This window comes from Salmo trutta, chromosome 22, assembly GCF_901001165.1.
Source record: "Salmo trutta chromosome 22, fSalTru1.1, whole genome shotgun sequence".
NCBI lineage: Eukaryota > Metazoa > Chordata > Actinopteri > Salmoniformes > Salmonidae > Salmo > Salmo trutta.
Window position 1 is genome coordinate 35,771,974 of NC_042978.1, and position 20,386 is coordinate 35,792,359.

General features: G+C 44.0%; 1 protein-coding gene across 2 annotated transcripts in view; it reads left to right on the plus strand.

Annotated features, from left to right (window-relative positions):
• Nucleotides 1-20,386, plus strand: part of LOC115158652 (adenylate cyclase type 1-like) — a 114,988-nt gene that overhangs the window by 60,796 nt on the left and 33,806 nt on the right. For both annotated transcript variants that reach the window (XM_029707839.1, XM_029707840.1), the window contains exons 6-8: nucleotides 13,402-13,560; nucleotides 14,414-14,555; nucleotides 17,723-17,878. In XM_029707839.1, the coding sequence (XP_029563699.1) occupies nucleotides 13,402-13,560; nucleotides 14,414-14,555; nucleotides 17,723-17,878 (457 nt within the window). The remainder of the gene's footprint in view (nucleotides 1-13,401; nucleotides 13,561-14,413; nucleotides 14,556-17,722; nucleotides 17,879-20,386) is intronic.

Genomic DNA, 20,386 nt, shown 5'->3' on the forward strand with positions numbered 1-20,386 from the left:
GCTGGTTTCTTTTGATTTTCCCATGATGTCAAGCAAAGAGGCACTGAGTTTGAAGGTAGGCCTTGAAATACATCCACAGCTAAACCTCCAATTGACTCAAATTATGTAAATTAGCCTGTCAGAAGCTTCTAAAGCCATGACATAATTTTCTGGAATTTTCCAAGCTGTTTAAAGGCACAGTCAACTTAGTGTATGTAAACTTCTGACCCACTGGAATTGTGAAACAGTGAATTATAAGTGAAATAATCTGTAAACAGTTGTTGGAAAAATTACTTGTGTCATGCACAAAGTAGATGTCCTAACCGACTTGCCAAAACTATAGTTTGTTAACAAGAAATGTGTGGAGTGGTTGAAACACGAGTTTTAATGACTCCAACCTAAATGTATGTAAACTTCCGACTTCAACTGTATATACATAAAAATATATGGATGAGCAATGACAGAGCGGCATAGGCAAGATGCAATAGATGGTATAAAATACAGTATTTACACATGAGATGAGTAATGCAAGATATTTAATCATCATTAAAGGTGCATTATTAAAGGAGCTAGTGACCCATTTATTCAAGTGGCCAATGATTGCAAGTCTGTATGCAGGCAGCATGGATGTTTAACAGTCTGATGGCCTTGAGATAGGAGCTGTTTTTTAGTCACTCGGTCCCAGCTTTGATGCACCTGTTTTGACCTCTCCTTCTTGATGGTAGCGGGGTGAACAGGCAGTGGCTCGGGTGGTTGTTGTCCTTGATGATATTTTTGGCCTTCCTGTGACACCGGGTGCTGTAGGTGTCCTGAAGGCCGGTAGTTTGCCCCCAGTGATGCGTTGTGCAGACCGCACCACCGTCTGGAGAGCCGTGCAGTTGCCGTACCAGGCGGTAATACAGCCTGACAGGATGCTCTCAATTGTGCATCTGTAAAGGTTTGTAAGGGTTTTAGGTGACAAGCCACATTTCTTCAGCCTCCTGAGGTTGAAGAGGCGCTGTTACGCCTTCTTCACCACACTGTTTGTGTGGGTGTACCATTTACGTTTGTCCGTGATGTGTATGCCGAGGAACTTAAGACTTTCCACCTTCTCCACTGCTGTCCCATCGATGTGGATAAGGGGGTGCTCCTTCTGCTGTTCCCTGAAGTCCACGATCATCTCCTTTGTTTTGTTGACGTTGAGTGAGAGGTTGTTTTCCTGACACCACACTCCATGTGCCCTCACCTCCTCCCTGTAGGCTGTCTCGTCATTGTTGGTAATCAAGCCTACTACTGTTGTGTCGTCTGCAAACTTGATGATTGAGTTGGAGGCGTGCATGGCCACGCAGTCATGGGTGAACAGGGAGTATAGGAGGGGGCTGAGCACGCACCCTTGTGGGGCCCCAGTGTTGAGGATCGGCGAAGTGGAGATGTTGTTTCCTACCATCACCACCTGGGGGCGGCCCGTCAGCAAGTCCAGGACCCAATTGCACAGGGCGGGGTTGAGACCCAGGGCCTCAAACTTAATGATGAGCTTGGAGGGTACTATGGTGTTGAATTTTGAGCTATAGTCAATGAATAGCATTCTTACATAGGTATTCCTCTTGTCCAGATGGGATAGTGTGCAATGTGAAGGCAATTGCATTCTGTGGATCTATTGGGGTGGTAAGCAAATTGAAGTGGGTCTAGGGTGACAGGTAAGGTGGAGGTGATATGATCCTTGACTAGTCTCTCAAAGCACTTCATGATGCCGGAAGTGAGTGCTACGGGGGGGGGGGGGGGGGGGGGGGGGGGGGGGGGATAGTCTTTTAGTTCAGTTACCTTTGCCTTCTTGGGTACAGGAACAATGGTGGCCATCTTGAAGCATGTGGGGACAGCAGACTGGGATAGGGAGAGATTGAATATGTCCGTAAACACACCAGCCAGCTGGTCTGCACATGCTCTGAGGACGCAGCTAGGGATGCCGTCTTGCGAGGGTTAACACGTTTGAATGTCTTACTCACGTTGGTCACGGGGAAGGAGAGCCCACAGTCCTTGGTAGCGGGCCACGTCGGTGGCACTGTATTATCTTCAAAGCGGGCAAAGATGGTGTTTAGTTTGACTGGAAACATGACGTCAGTGTCCGTGACGTGGCTGGTTTTCCTTTTGTGGTCCGTGATTGTCTGTAGACCCTGTCACATACGTCTCGTGTCTGAGCTGTTGAATTATGACTCCACTTTGTCTCTGTACTGACATTTCACTTCTTTGATTGCCTTGCGGAGGGAATAACCACACTGCTGGTATTCGGCCATAATCCCAGTCACCTTTTCATGGTTAAATGAGGTGGTTCGCACTTTCAATTTTGCGTGAATGCCGCCATCTGCTCACGGTTTCTGGTTAGGGTAGGTTTTAATAGTCACAGTAGGTACAACATCTCCTATACACACAAAAGGGAGTCGTGGTCAGATTTGCTGAAAGGAGGGCGGGGGAGGGCCTTGGAGTAGCAGTGATCCACTCTTAGAATTAGTGGTGACTTGAGGAACCCCTGAGATCCTCAAGGAACAACTGGAGTTCCTCAAGGAACCATTGCCATTGGCCAATTTTTCATATTTGCACCTTTGGTTAGTTGAGGGGTTCTTGGAGGAACCTTTAACATTTCAATGTTGCAAAGGGTTCCTGGGGGAACCTCAGGCTGCAGATTAGGGCCATGGCTTACAGATTTACCTTTTTTGGCCACCCGTTAGAGTAAATGACATTCCTGTTCATTTGTTCTGTTTTTTATTGTTATTTATTTAACCAGGCTAGGCCTGGTTAGCGGCAAAAGGCTTCCGGTGGGGGCGGTGGCTGGGGAAAAAAAACAAAAAAAACAATTTAAGGCAAAATGGACAACACAGACAGAAGACAACAACACAAATGTAATAGCAAACAAACAGTGGATATGTGTGTGTATTTCCTTACATAAGGCAATGCAAGCTAGTAGTTAGAAATAATTGCATTTCTGTTAATCTATTTGTCCTTTGAACTCCTCCAGGGACACCAGGTCCTGGACTTTTTGGTTGGCTTGGCGGGAATTCCAAGACTAGGGCGCTGAAATTACCTTTTTAGAAGCTTGGTTCTCGTTTTTGGGACTGGTGTATTGTCATCACATGTTAATGTTGAACACTGACAGTTTTGTAACTTCAATGATGCTTACAGAGGTGTAGAAATTCCTCAAGAGTCCATGTAAATCCCAAAGTTGTAATAGTTACCATTTTATTAATGTATGTAATTAGCAATGTTAATATTATTATTATATTAGAATATGTAGTGATGGGACGATTCATACCGGAGGACTGATGCTCCGATGCAGTTTTCAAAGCACTACTGATTCAACCATATACATGAAAACCAGTTGATAGTGATAGCGCTGACGTCATCCATGTATTCCAATGGAAAACTCCTTATGGCGCATGAAGCCGGAAGTATTTTGATTTGAAGCGCCAAGGATCATGAATATAGCTGTAACTAGCAAAGGATCATGGTCAATGTATTCATTTTCATCCTGCCTGAGAGAGTCAGCCAGGAGCCTCTTCGTAGCCTGCCGGCCCGTCATTGGTCTGTGTTAGCACGTAGTGCTGTGTGATGACAAAAGTAATAGTCAGAATGGATCACTATTTAATGAAATGTCTCGATTTGTAGTGAACTTAAAAGTGATTCCACATGGGGATCAAAATTTAGCATAATAAACACATTTTAGAGTCCAAAACGATCATCTAAAAAAAATGTGTTTGGCCGTTCTGGCGATCATAATTTAGATAGGCTTTCTAGGGCAGATCAGGGCTTTTGGCACTGCTAGGTTGCTACGCAGTAGCCGACCAGCAGAGCTTGTGACCCTGGGGGCCTGGATTCAACACAACGTAACGATGCTTGTATCGAAGAAACAATACCATGTGATGATGATGTTAAAAGCTTCGAATGTCATACTACATATCTGTCAAATGTCGGAACTTGGAAGTAAGAATACCGTCCCCCTGCTGGAAGCTTTTTGTTTTTATCTAGATATTTCACCTTCTTAGCAGAGGAATCTATTCTGAAATCTTAGCACAGTTTTTTATGTCTCATACAGTGATTGTAAATGTGAACAACTCTGGTAGTTGCTCTTGATAATTATCACATTTTGTTAATATGTAAAAGTGAGTTAAAAAAGTTCAATTCAAACCCAAATAAAAGTTTGACAAGTAGTTACCAGGTGATAAATGACGTACAGAGCTTTGTTTGATCCCTCAGTGGATCCCACTGTGGTTTCCAAAACATCGACCTCTGCTGCCGGACATGAGTTACAGACTTAGTCAAGATATTCTTCTGTATTTTTCACCTGACAGATGGCTCAGCCTGTAGAGCAGTGGCGAGTGAGTCTCTCAAAAAAAATGCTTTCTTTGATACACTGGCTACATTGTATTTCCAACTTTTAAATGATGAATTTCGATAAGCATAGGCTGTTCAGTTTTTTTAACATCCTAAATCATTCAATGGAGCCTGTCACGACTTCTGCCGAAGTCGATGCCCCTCCTTGCTTGAGTGGTGTTCGGCGGTCGATATCACCGGCCTTCTAGCCATCATTGATCAGTTTCTCATTTTCCCTTGGTCTTGTCTTGTTTTCCTACACACCTGTTTCCAATCCCATCAATTACATGTTGTGTATTTAACCCTTTGTTTCCCTCATGTCATTGTCGGTGATTGATTTTGTTATGTTATGTGTGTTTTGTAACGGTGTGCGATCAGGTATTATGTTACCCATATTATTTTGTACTTTGGCTGTGGAGTTTGTTTTTAAAATGAAATACTCCAGAATAACCAATTTGGTTTCTCCTGCGCCTGACTTCCCTGCCACCAACATACACGAAGATGACAGAATCACCGACCCGTATATTGAAGTCAACAGGAGAAGATACCCCGGTCAGAGAGGTGGAGGAGCGCATCCAGAAGAATGCGGAGAAGCTACACCATCTATGCGCCGCCATGTATCGCGTTGTCCAGAATCTGGACCGCTGGGAGAGACTGGGAATTCATCCAGCGCCTCCACCAGCCCAACCGGGGTCAATACGAAGCGCCCCGTGCCAACCGGAACCCAGTGGCATCAGTCTAGCCTTGCCTCAGGGTTATGACGGGAGTGCTGACAACTGCCGGGGTTTCTTAATCCAAGTAGAACTTATTCTGGCCACGGTTCACCTAGTTCCCACTGACCGTGAGAAGAGTTTCGCCCTCGTCTCGTGCATCACCGGGAGAGCCCTGGAATGGGCCAGCGCTGTTTGTAGAGAAGGAGATGCGGCATTGGACCATTATGAGGAATTCACCCGCCGTTTTTGGGCAGTTTTCGACCACCCACCCGAGGGCAGAGTGGTGGGTGAGCGCCATCTACCATCTGAGGCAGGAGACGAGGAGCATCCAGGATTTTGCCCTGGAGTTCAGAACCCTGGCAGTTGGTACGGGATGGAATCACAGGGCCCTGATTGATCATTACCGCTGCAGTCTGCGTGAGGACGTCCGTCGGGAGCTGGCCTGCAGAGACACCACCCTCACCTTTGACCAGCTGGTAGATCTGTCCATCTGGCTGGATAACCTGCTGGCTGCTCGCGGACGTCCAGATCGGGGTCTGGTGGTTCCATCCTCCTGTACCCCCTCTCTTATTCCCATGGAACTGGGAGGGAGGGTGCACAGGGAGACTGGAGGGGGTTCCCGCTCTTGCACCATTGGTGGCCGCAGAGGTCACACTGCTGGTCGGTGCCGGGTGGGTTCCTCTGGGAATCGAGGTAACGGGCAGGGCGCTCTGGCGCCACCCCAGGTGAGTAGGCACCATTCTCATCCAGAGCCCTCTGTTGCACATATATTTGTGTCTGTTACTTTTCCAGATTTTTTTTCCCCCGCGTTCCCAGCATAAGGCGCTAGTAGATTCAGGCGCGGCTGGGAATTTAATTGATCAAGCTCTTGCTCGTATTTAGGGATCCCCATTGCACTCGTGGATGTTCCATTCCCCGTTCACACCTTAGATAGTCGACCATTAGGGTCAGCGTTGATCAAGGAGGCCACAGCTCCTTTGAGTATGGTGACGCAGGGGGGTCACAAGGAAAAAAAATGTATTTTCCTTATTGACACTTGACACTCCTGCGTATCCCGTGGTGCTGGGTCTACCTTGGTTAACTAGTCATAACCCAACTTTTTCTTGGCCACAGAGGGCTCTCACGGGGTGGTCGCGAGAGTGCTCAGGTAGGTGTGTAGGGGTTTCCGTTGGTGCTACTACGGTTGAAATTCCAGACCAGGTCTCCACCGTGCGCATTCCCCCTGAATATGCCGATTTGGCTCTCGCCTTCTGTAAAAGGAAGGCGACTCAATTACCACCCAATCGACAGGGGGATTGTGCGATAAATCTCATCATAGACGCTGCACTTCCCAAGAGTCACGTGTATCCCCTGTCGCAAGCGGAGAAGGTGGCTATGGAGACATATATCTCCAAATCCCTGCATTAGGGGTACATTAGGTCCTCCATTTTACCCGTCTCCTCAAGTTTCTTTTTTGTAAAGAAGAAGGATGGAGGTCTACGTCCGTGCATTGATTATCGAGGTCTAAATAAAATCACGGTGGGATACAGTTACCCACTAGCTCTGATCACCATGGCGATTGAGTTAATGCACGGGGCGTGCTTCTTCACTAAACTGGATCTCAGGAGTGCGTACAATCTGGTGCGTATCCGAGAGGGGGATGAGTGGAAGACAGCATTTAGTACCACCTCAGGGCACTATGAGTACCTCGTCATGCCGTACGGTTTGAAGAATGATCCATCAGTCTTCCAATCTTTTGTAGACGAGATTTTCAGGGACCTGCACGGGCAGGGTGTAGTGGTGTATATCGATGACATTCTGATATACTCCGCTACACGCTCTGAGCATGTGTCCCTGTTGCGCAGAGTACTTGGTCGCCTGTTGGAGCATGACCTGTATGTCAAGGCTGAGAAATGTCTGTTCCTTCAACAGTCCGTCTCCTTCTTAGGGTATCGCATATCTACGTCAGGAGTGGAGATGGAGAGTGACCGCATTGCAGCTGTGCGTAATTGGCTGACTCCAACCACGGTAAAGGAGGTGCAGCGATTTTTAGGGTTTGCCAATTACTACCGGAGGTTTATCCGGGGTTTTGGTCAGGTAGCGGCTCCCATTACCTCACTATTGAAGGGGGGTCCGGTGCGTTTGCAGTGGTCGGCTGGGGCGAACAGGGCTTTTAGGAAACTGAAGGCTCTGTTTACCTCGGTTCCTGTGTTGGTTCATCCGGATCCGTCTTTGCAATTCATAGTGGAGGTGGACGCGTCTGAGGCTGGGATAGGAGCTGTGCTCTCTCAGCGCTCGGGCACGCCATCTAAGCTCCGCCCCTGTGCCTTCTTTTCTAAGAAGCTCAGCCCGGCGGAGCGAAACTATGATGTGGGGGATCGGGAGTTGTTGGCTGTCGTCAAGGCTTTGAAGGTGTGGAGACATTGGCTTGAGGGGGCTAAACACCCTTTTCTCATCTGGACTGACCACCGCAATCTGGAGTACATCTGGGAGGCGAGGAGACTGAATCCTTGCCAGGCAAGGTGGGCCATGTTTTTCACCTGTTTTGTGTTTACCCTCTCTTACAGAACAGGTTCCCAGAACGTTAACTTATTGGGGCTATGTGGGACGTTAGCGTGCCACCCGTGGCGCACCCTATCAACAGCAGGTGCATTTCAAGAGCGGCAAATTTGAAACCAAATAAATGTCAAAATTCAAATTTCTCAAACATACAACTAACTTACAGCCTTTGAAAGATAAACATCTTCTTAATCTAACCACGTTGTCAGATTTCAAAAAGGTTTTACGGGGAAAGCATAAAGTTAGGTTATGTTAGGAGAGTACGTTGATAATAGCTGTGTATAATGCATTGTCGATTCAAAGACAGGCGTCACCAAAACCATAAAATCAGCTAAAATTATGCACTAACCTTTTACAATCTCCATCAGATGACACTCCTAGGACATTATGTTAGACAATGCATGCATTTTTAGTTCTATCAAGTTCATATTTATATCTAAAAACAGCGTTTTACTATGGCGTTGATGTTCAGGAAATCGTTTCCCTCCAATACCGGCAGTCAAGTCATGACAACAAAATAATTAATTAATATTAGAAAACATTGGTAAAATATTATATTGTCATTCAAAGAATTATAGATTTACATCTCTTGAATGCAATGGACTTGCCAGATTTAAAATTAACCTTACTGGGAAATCACACTTTGCAATAATCTGAGCACTGCGCCCAGAAAAATACGCATTGCGATACAGACTAACCGCCATGTTGGAGAGATCTAAAATCGAAAATACTATGTAAATAATCCATTACCTTTGATTCTCTTCATCAGATGTCACTTCCAAAGAATCCCAGGTCCATAACGAATGTAGTTTTGTTCAAAAAAGCTCATCATTTATGTCCAAAAACCTCCGTGTTGTTAGCACATGATCTAAGCCAGCCGGACTTCACTTCATGAACGGAAAAAATATATTTACGTTCGTTCAAACATGTCAAACGTTGTATCGCATAAATCATTAGGGCCTTTTTTAACCAGAACATGAATAAAATTCAAGGCGGACCATTGGGTTCTCTTTTAAAACGTTTCGGAATGAGAGTACCCACCATCAACTCGCACGCAAGGTGTTAATGGGCCATCACCGTTCCAAGGCTCTTCTTCAGTCAGATCTCACTGTAGAAGACTCAAAACACTTTGTAAAGGCTGGGGACATCTTGTGGAAGCAATAGGAAGTGCCAAAACATTCCTCACCCCCTTTGTTTTTCAATGGTATAGGCTTAAAGTCAATTCAACACATCAGGTATCCACTTCCTGTCAGAATCTGTCTCAGGGTTTTGCCTGCCAAATGAGTTCTGTTATACTCACAGACACCATTCAAACAGTTTTTGAAACTTTAGGGTGTTTTCTATCCATATATAATAAGTATATGCATATTGTAGTTACTGGGTAGGATTAGTAACCAGATTAAATCGGGTACATTTTTTTATCCAGCCGTGAAAATACTGCCCCCTATACCCTAACAGGTTAAGGCAGATGCACTGTCCCGGCTGTATGGCACAGAGGAGCGGTCCATGGATCCCACTCCCATAATCCCAGCCTCGTGTTTGGTGGCACCGGTAGTATGGGAGCTGGACGCGGACATTGAACGGGCGTCACGTGCAGAGCCCGCTCCCCCTCAGTGTCCATCTGGGCGTCTGTATGTTCTGTCTGCTGTCCGCGACCGATTGATCTACTGGGCTCACACGTCACCCTCCTCTGGTCATCCTGGGATTGGGTGGACGATGCGCTGTCTTAGTGGGAGGTACTGGTGGCCCACCTTAGCTAAGGACGTGAGGGTTTATGTTTCCTCCTGCTCAGTGTGCGTCCAGTGCAAGGCTCCTAGACACCTACCCAGAGGTAAGTTACCCGTTCCACAACGGCTGTGGTCGCACTTGTCGGTGGATTTCATAACCGATCTTCCACCTTCACAAGGTAACACCACGATCCTGGTCATTGTGGATCGTTTTTCTAAGTCCTGTTGTCTCCTCCCTTTGCCCGGTCTCCCTATGGCCCTACAAACGGCGAAGGCTCTGTTTACACACGTCTTTCAGCACTATGGGGTGCCTGAGGATATAGTGTCTGATCGGGGTCCCCAGTTCACTTCTAGGGTCTGGAAGGCGTTCATGGAACGTCTGGGGGTCTCCGTCAGTCTTACCTCGGGTTTTCACCCTGAGAGTAACGGACAGGTGGAGAGAGTTAAACAGGATGTGGCTAGGTTTCTGAGGTCTTATTGCCAGGACCGGCCTGGGAAGTGGGCGTAGTTTTTAAGCTGGGCAGAGATGGCTCAGAACTCGCTCCACCACTCCTCCACTAACCTCTTTCCCTTTCTGCGTGTGTTGGGGTATCAGCCGGTTCTGGCCCCTTGGCATCAGAGTCAGACCGAGGCTCCTGCGGTGGACGACTGGTTCCGGCGCGCGGAAGAAACCTGGGACGCTGCTCATGTCCGCCTTCAGCGCGCCATGCGGCGGCAGAAAATTGCCGCAGACCGTCGACGCAGTGAGACCGGGTCTGGCTCTCGACCAGAAACCTGCCCCTCCACCTGCCCTGCCGGAAGCTGAGTCCGCGGTTTTTGGGGCCGTTTAAAGTCCTGAGGAGAGTGAACGAGGTATGTTATAGTTTAAAGCTCCCCTCCTATTACCGCATTAACCCCTCGTTCCATGGGTCTCTCCTCAGGCTGGTGGTGGCTGGCCCACTCCAGGAGGCTGAGGTGCAGGAGGTTCCTTCGCCCCCTCTGGACATTGAGGGGGCCCCGGCGTACTCCGTTCGATCCATCCTGGATTCGAGACGTCGGGCGAGGGGTCTTCAGTACCTTGTGGACTGGAAGGGGTACGGTCCGGAGGAGAGATGCTGGGTTCCGGTGGAGGATGTGTTAGATCCTTCCCTGCTTTGAGAGTTCCATCGTGTCCATCCGGATCGCCCTGCACCTCGTCCTCCGGGTCGTCCCCGAGGCCGGTGTCAACGCGCAGCTGGAGCCGCGCGTCAGGGGGGGTACAGTCACGACTTCTGCCGAAGTCGATGCCCCTCCTTGCTCGAGTGGTGTTCGGCGGTTGACGTCACCGGCCTTCTAGCCATCATTGATCAGTTTCTCATTTTCCATTGGTCTTGTCTTGTTTTCCTACACACCTGTTTCCAATCCCATCAATTACATGTTGTGTATTTAACCCTCTGTTTCCCCTCATGTCATTGTCGGTGATTGTTTTTGTTATGTTATGTTACGTGTGTTTTGTAACGGTGTGCGATCAGGTATTATGTTACCCATGTTATTTTGTACTTTGGTTGTGGAGGTTGTTTTTAAAATTAAATACTCCAGAATAACAAATTTGGTTTCTCATGCGCCTGACTTCCCTGTCACCAACATACACAAAGATGACAGAGCCTCCATCTTTTGTAAATTTAAAATTTTTTTTTTAACTAGGTTGCTTTCTTCAAAGCATAGACAGATAGCTTCAAAGTAACGTTACACATGATCGATGACTTCTGAAGCTTCGTTCGATCACATGCATTTTCGAACCGTGTGTTGCAAAATGCAAGATCCCGCTGATTTCGCCCCGGCAAGGGTGCTTTCTTCAATGCAAAGTTGCTTTCTTCAATGCAAAGTTGCTTTCTTCAATGCAAAATTGCTTTCAAACACCAACCTCTACTGGACAGCTTATTTACCAATTTACTTAGATTTGTTTGAGTTTATAGTACCTGAACGGTAGTTCAGCAGGTAGGGATGGGGATATGGGATCAGACACCAGCATAGGCATAAGATCAAATCCTGGCTATGGTTGAAAAATGATCTTCCCATTGTTGTTCAAATACTTTTATTTATTGTAGCCTATGATAATCTTCTGTCTTCAGCGTCCTAAATAATATCACAGAATCTGGAACCCCACAACTAAAACGAGTGTACCAACGCACACATCTGTCCATTGCGCCACAAAGTTTTGATGGATGCAATGGGAAAACAAGTCTATTTAACCCTTTCACTCGTGAGTTCCAAATATCTCTAACGGTCGCCCCAGCGTGAGTTTTATTATGCACGTGATGTTCGAATGTTCTCTCCATTCCAGAATGTGATTGTTACATAAACAACAACACTGAATGGCTCAGAGTGGGAGTGAGAGGTTACCGTGATTGACTGCCTGCACGCGCCATTTGTATCAATAAATGACTATCATAAAATGTTTTGTGTGGTATTATTGATATATTTAGTATTTTATTCACGTTTTTCAATTACTCGTGATAAATCATGCGTTCCGATTTTTGCATAAATTGTAATGGGCGCATAGTATGTGTGTAAAATAATGTTTTGAAGGTTGTACTGATTATGATGAGCTAAGCTAATTCCAGCTATGTGTATGGAGCCATGTTTGTTGACATACAATGAATTCTGGGTTTCACGTAATCGTCTGTTTGACCAAAGATGTTATAACAAAATGAGGTGAGTAAGAGTTAACTCATTTTTTGAGGACTTCCGGAAATGAATGGTGGGATGTGAAAGACAGTAGATGACACACCCCTTCAACATGCAAACAAACAGACCAAACTCATCTTGTCTTCTCTTATTATCTTCGGTTTCTGAGGAAAAAATGCATGGCTGTGCGCTGAAACTAATCGTCGGATAACTTTCGATTTCTAGAAAGTGTTTTACCTAATTATTTCGATCAATGGTGAGCTCACCCGTGATGTGATTAATTATACATAGTAATTGCTATTAGCTAATTCATATTGTAGTTTACGTCAGCCGAGAGTTAGAAAATATGACTGCTTGTGTTGGGTCAATCTTTCCTCAGTTAGCGCTAGGACAAATGTAGCCTACATTTTTCCGGTTAGGATGATTGTGTTGTGCTATATTTACTTCTGTGAATATCTGAACATTGCATCCAAAAATAAACTGCTCACATTCTGGAGATAACTTTGGAAGGACTGTGTTTGTGTAAATAGTTTCTGAAAAAAGTGTGGCCAGCTCAAATGCTGATTGTTGTGTCATTCGAAACTGGCCGTTCTAAATGAGTGTTCTAATCACACGGGGTGTGATCGTACGCTTTAGGGACCACTGTAGAACGATCACACCCCGTGTGATGGTACGTGTGAAAGGGTTAAACATCAAACATGCTGATATTTATTCCTGACCAGCAGATGTCACTAATATGCACTCTGTTAAAAGCTCTGAATAATTAACAATTCTTAAGCAGAATTTCGTGAAAGGCCCAAAAGGTTCAGGAAGCCACAGTTTCCCATCACTATGTAATATGCATAAATATTAAAGGAACATTTACGTTTGCGGTGTAGAAACTTAGCATGATGAACAGGAATAACATTTAACATAAAGGGTGTCCAAAGAGAACTGTCTGAAAGCCACGCCTCAAAGAAGCCACACCTCCAATATTCTGATAGACTGTCACCTCTACAATATATAAAAAGGTAAAAAATGTGACCCCCCCCCTCCCCCGGTTTGAGCTTTTACACAGGGGTTCCTCGAAGACCCTTTTACACAGGGGTTCCTCCAAGAGCCTTTTACACAGGGGTTCCTCGAAGACCCTTTTCAGAGGGGTTCCTCGAAGACCCTTTTCAGAGGGGTTCCTCGAAGACCCTTTCAGAGGGGTTCCTCTAGGAACCTTTTAAACTGGAAAGGTTCCACTCGGGTGGCAATTTTTAAAAACCCCCAAAGGTTCTTCCAGTCACCTTTACTTCTAAGAGTGCATACTCAGGCCTGTACCCGTTGTTAAAGTAAAGGGCAAAAGCATACCACTTGTTAGTTTAAGATTTTAAAGTGATTTTTTAAAAATTCTGATTATATAAAGCGGTCTACAACAATGCTTTAGGCTAGAAGGAGTCGGTACATTTCACGAGGCTTCTATCTCTTCCTAGGTCTGTGGTGGAGGCTACAGAGGTGGATCTGAACATGCGTGTGGGTCTGCACACGGGCCGGGTACTCTGTGGGGTTCTGGGACTCCGGAAGTGGCAGTATGATGTCTGGTCCAATGATGTCACTCTGGCCAATGTGATGGAGGCAGGAGGACTGCCTGGGTATGTATGACTACTGGAAACTATGGCTGAGCCGTAAATGGCTCCCTATTCCCTATATACAGTAGTGCACAACTTTTGACCAGAGCCCATGAATAGCCCATATATAGGGAGTAAGGTGTCATTTGGGAAACGCCACATATTGATGACATGGAATGTTTTGTCAAGCTCTTTTGGGGAAGAATTGTCTCGCTATTGAAAGAAAGCCTTGTATCTCCAAAACTGAAACTTCAAAAGCATTTTTACTATTTATGAACATACAATCACAAAACTACATAAGCTATTTTTAATGCATTTTATTTGTCCTAGACTCGTGAAATGTTGAGTGTACAAAAAGGGGAGTGCTTTAAATTCAATGCAATTAAAGTATTTTTAATTTAATTTAATTTAACCTTATTTTTAACTAGTCGGTTAAGAACAAATTCTTATTTACAATGACGGCCTACACCGGCCAAACCTGGACGATGCTGGGCCAATTAGGCGCCGCCTTATGGGACTCCCAGTCACGGCTGGTTGATACAGCCTGGATTCGAATCAGGGTGTCTGTAGTGACGCCTCAAGCACTGAGATGCAATGCCTTAGACCGCTGTGTCACTCAGGAGCCAAGTAAACAAGAACCAACTAATGAGCAGAGATAGCAGGGTAGGGATCCATTTCATTCCAATCACAGTGTGCTCAATAGATGAACTGAAATGTAATTAATGATTAATGATCTATCTCAAACCTGGAAGAGATGAAAACAGTTTCTGATTCTCCCTTAATGAATTACATATCCATAATTACTCCCCCTACCTCTCTCGCTCTCCACTTTCCCTGTATATCCCTTCCTTCTCACCCCCCCCCCCTCCTCTCTCAGTAAGGTCCACATAACCAGGACTACTCTAGAGTGTTTGAATGGAGACTATGAGGTGGAGCCTGGCTTTGGCCATGATAGACACGCCTTCCTACAGAAACACAACATTGAGACCTTCTTCATAGTACCCTCCCACAGGCGAAAGGTACACAACCATACACACACACACACACACAGTCCAATAACCGTATATACACAACCACAACAATCTTACATTGTACCCTCCAACAGACTTAAGGTACACAGTGACTCATACTGTTTTAATCCAAAATGGCACCCTATTCCCTTTTATAGTGCACCGGGGTCCATATCCTGGTCCCGCTACTTACACTAGTCCAACATCTCCTGTGCTCCACCCAGAACCTACTGCAGTGGCTGGTCACCTCTCATGTGTGATTTGGTTGCCCAGATTAGTCAACTTCAACTTCCTTTGCACCATTCTGTGTAATCTACTCTAGACAGCGGAGGATTCAACTCCGGAGTTCACGCATGATGATTCCACTGAATGATTTATCCTATGAGGTGATTTATCCTATTAAGGTGTGGGTCAGTGTCTCCTAGTCCCAGTAATGCTCTATAAATGTGGATCATACATGTGGATCAGACATGTGAATCATACATGTGGATCAGACATGTGGATCATACATGTGGATCATACACATATATCATACATGTGGATAATACACATAGATCATACATGTGGATAATAAACATAGATCATACATGTGGATAATAAACATAGATCATACGTGTGGATAATAAACATAGATCATACATGTGGATAATACACATATACCTGTGGATCATACATGTGGATAATACACATAGATCATACATGTGGATCATACATGTGGATAATAAACATAGATCATACATGTGGATAATACACATATATCATACATGTGGATCATACATGTGGATAATACACATAGATCATACATGTGGATCATACATGTGGATAATAAACATGGATCATACATGTGGATAATACACATAGATCATACATGTGGATAATACACATAGATCATACATGTGGATCATACATGTGGATAATAAACATAGATCATACATGTAGATAATACACATAGATCATACAGGTGAATCATACTGTCACACTGCTCTCAGTTTAAATTGTCTGTTTTTAGTTGTTGTACCTGAAACACTTGATAACCACAAGAGGTCTAACGTATCATCTAGAGCAGGCAGACACACACACACACACACACACACACACACACACACACACACACACACACACACACACACACACACACACATGCTCTCTCGCATGCACACACACAGACAGGCACACACACACAAACACGTTCATAGGAGTGGGTGAATTCGTTATAGTCCTCGCTAATATAGGATTGTGACACACACACACACATACACACACACTATTTGATCTGTCTCATCTTTTCTTCCTCAGGAAGTGTTAGGACTGATAGTCCTGATGTGATAATTTTAAATCTCTCTCTCTTCCTCTCACATAACACTACCAGTTAATAGACTCTATCACATAACACTACCAGTTAATAGACTCTATCACATAACACTACCAGTTATTAGACTCTATAACATAACACTACCAGTTAATAGACTCTATCACATAACACTACCAGTTAATAGACTCTATCACATAACACTACCAGTTAATAGACTCTATCACATAACACTACCAGTTATTAGACTCTATAACATAACACTACCAGTTAATAGACTCTATCACATAACACTACCAGTTATTAGACTCTATCACATAACACTACCAGTTAATAGACTCTATCACATAACACTACCAGTTATTCGACTCTATAACATAACACTACCAGTTAATAGACTCTATCACATAACACTACTAGTTATTAGACTCTATAACATAACACTACCAGTTATTAGACTCTATCACATAACACTACCAGTTATTAGACTCTATCACATAACACTACCAGTTATTAGACTCTATCACATAACACTACCAGTTAATAGACTCTATCACATAACACTACCAGTTATTAGACTCTATCACATAACACTACCAGTTATTAGACTCTATCACATAACACTACCAGTTAATAGACTCTATCACATAACACTACCAGTTAATAGACTCTATCACATAACACTACCAGTTAATAGACTCTATCACATAACACTACCAGTTATTAGACTCTATCACATAACACTACCAGTTAATAGACTCTATCACATAACACTACCAGTTAATAGACTCTATCACATAACACTACCAGTTAATAGACTCTATCACATAACACTACCAGTTATTAGACTCTATCACATAACACTACCAGTTATTAGACTCTATCACATAACACTACCAGTTAATAGACTCTATCACATAACACTACCAGTTATTAGACTCTATCACATAACACTACCAGTTATTAGACTCTATAACATAACACTACCAGTTATTAGACTCTATCACATAACACTACCAGTTATTAGACTCTATCACATAACACTACCAGTTAATAAACTCTATCACATAACACTACCAGTTATTAGACTCTATCACATAACACTACCAGTTATTAGACTCTATCACATAACACTACCAGTTATTAGACTCTATCACATAACACTACCAGTTATTAGACTCTATCACATAACACTACCAGTTATTAGACTCTATAACATAACACTACCAGTTATTAGACTCTATCACATAACACTACCAGTTATTAGACTCTATCACATAACACTACCAGTTATTAGACTCTATAACATAACACTACCAGTTAATAGACTCTATCACATAACACTACCAGTTAATAGACTCTATCACATAACACTACCAGTTATTAGACTCTATCACATAACACTACCAGTTATTAGACTGTATCACATAACACTACCAGTTATTAGACTCTATAACATAACACTACCAGTTATTAGACTCTATCACATAACACTACCAGTTAATAGACTCTATCACATAACACTACCAGTTATTAGACTCTATCACATAACACTACCAGTTATTAGACTCTATCACATAACACTACCAGTTATTAGACTCTATCACATAACACTACCAGTTATTAGACTCTATCACATAACACTACCAGTTATTAGACTCTATCACATAACACTACGATCTTTCTCTAGTACTTAAACAACTCTCTCTTCCCCCTGCTTTCCCCCTCTCCCCTCTCTCCCTCCCCCACTCCCTCTCCTTTCCCCTCTCTTCCCCATCCCTTCTCTCTCCCCCACCCTCTTTCTCTCCGCCTGCTCCCTCTGTTCCCCCTCTCTCCCCCTCTCCCTCTCTCTCCTTTCTCTCCTCAGATCTTCCCAGGTTTGATCCTGTCGGATATCAAGCCAGCCAAGAAGATGAAGTTTAAGACAGTGTGCTACCTGCTGGTTCAGCTCATGCACTGTAGGAAGATGTTCAAGGCGGAGATCCCCTTCTCTAACGTCATGACCTGCGACGACGATGACAAGGTGTGTGTGTGTGTGTTGCTGTTAGTGTGTGGGTGTTGTGTGTGTGTGTGTATTCGTAGACACACACACAGACACACACAGACAGACAGACAGACAGACAGACAGACAGACAGACAGACAGACAGACAGACAGACAGACAGACAGACAGACAGACAGACAGACAGACAGACAGACAGACAGACAGACAGACAGACACACAGACACACAGACACACAGACACACGCTAATCTGTATCACTCCAATAAGCCTCCCTGTGCCAACACACTCATTCACAGTGTAAGTTACAGAAACTTGGTTAAAACCAAGGCAACAGATATCATTGCTAACTCTAACACCAAAACAAACCGCTATATTATAGGGTGGGTGTGTGTTGAAAACTGTGACTCAGTGATGACTCAGTGTGTTATGATTGGTGTGTGTGTGGAGGCATCATTTCTCTCTCAGGAATAGCCCTGTAACTGTGTAATCCTCTAATAACTTTCAGGGCTTTGTCTAGCTTTAGAACTCACTGTAGAGCTCACTGCTATTGTCAGCATTATGACACCCAAAAGTTTTACATTGTAGAACTCATTGCTAATGCTAGCATTTTGACACCCAGTAATATTACATTGTAGAACTCATTGCTAATGCTAGCATTATGACACCCAATAATATTACATTGTACAACGGGTGGGGTCTGATCATGGACGCTGATTGGTTAAAACCAGCCGGTGTCTATTCCACAATTTACCACCGACTAAAGCTCTGTTCCATCTCACTGTGTAATCCACTGTCTCATCAGCCCAGCCAGACAATTTATACATTTGATCTCCACTGTAAAAAGCATCTAGACATTATCTCCCATTTCTTTTAGATTAGCAATTGTTTTTCAATAGCGGAGATCTGTATAAAACTTGTGGTCTGTCTCTCTGATATTTGCAAGATTGTTTCAATATTTAAATTTGATCTCCATAATAATGTACGTTTAGGGGTCGGGAGTTGGGACGAGACAGACAGGCAGACAGCTTTTCTCAGCCAGTCAAAGTCATAATTTTTAAGAACATATACAAAGAAATGTCAATAGAAAACAGGTCAAACAAAACGAAATGCAGCTAGTTTGCGGTCTTTCCAGCTTCCGTTTGAAGTGATTGTGTTAGATGTGTTGGTGTTGTGTTAGCTGTGTTGGTGTTGTGTTAGCTGTGTTGGTGTTGTGTTAGCTGTGTTGATGTTGTGTTAGCTGTGTTGGTGCTGTGTTAGCTGTGTTGGTGCTGTGTTAGCTGTGTTGTTGTTATGTTAGCTGTGTTGGTGTTGCGTTAGCTGTGTTGGTGTTGTGTTAGCTGTGTTGGTGTTGTGTTAGCTGTGTTGATGTTGTGTTAGCTGTGTTGGTGCTGTGTTAGCTGTGTTGGTGCTGTGTTAGCTGTGTTGGTGTTGTGTTAGCTGTGTTGTTGGCTAGCTCCTCTGAACAACAGTGTCCCGATGAGAGAGCACATTTTCTATACCAGGTGATATTGCGCATCATTAGCTCATTGTTATGGGTGTTAATAAATGTCACTAGAAAACAGCTTAAATAAATGCAAATGCGGCTAATTTGTTGTTATTCTGGCTGCACTGTTTGACGTGACTGTAAGTTAGCCGTAGTTGGCTTGCTAGCAAGCAAGGTATAAGAACGTTGCCAGCCAGTAGTATGGCAATAGAACATTTAGAACGAACGACTTAATGACTGGGTCGCGTCTCTGGCAACCGAACCAATATAATGAATGACCAGTCGGCTTGGGTAGCAACCCTAGAATTGTGTCGGGACTATATCTTGTTGAAGGATGAAATAGTATGAATAAATTAATCAAAATATTTGTTTTTATGAAAATATTTGAATATGTTGTTAACCGGTTGTATAATAGTGATAATTAAGTGATAATGCCCTCGAAGCCGGTGTTTGGAGGCTGTATTGGCACGGTTTGCCGTTTGATACACTCACAGTCTCACCGTTTGATACACTCACAGTCTCACCGTTTGATATTCTTACCAATACAGTTGGTATACACTCAGTGGCCAGTTTATTAGTGGCTCCAGTGGGCAAGTGATCACCAACACTGGACAACCGAGGATTGGAAAAACATCACCTGGTCCGACGAATCCGGGTTCCTGTTGCGTCCTGCTGATGGCAGAGTCAGAATTTGTCGTAAGTCCATGGCCCCATCTTGTCTGGTGTCAATGGTGTGGGGAATGTTTTCCTTCAAGCTGTTCTGGGGGCAAAGGGGGGTCCGACCCGGTACTATATGGGTATACCTAATAAACTGGCCAGCTGAGTGTATGTTTCCTATATGTTTCCTGTATGCCATGATTCATTATTTATTCCAATAACTGTTTGCGACCAAACTATATAAGCTGTAGGACCTACAGTATAAGAACTCATATAACCTTGGAATTAACATTTGTATAAAGGTTGAACGGCCACTTCCAGGTTCTGCTGTGGTTAGGGTTCAAGTCCTTGTGACTCTGATGCTGTCCTAATATTAGCACATTGTCCT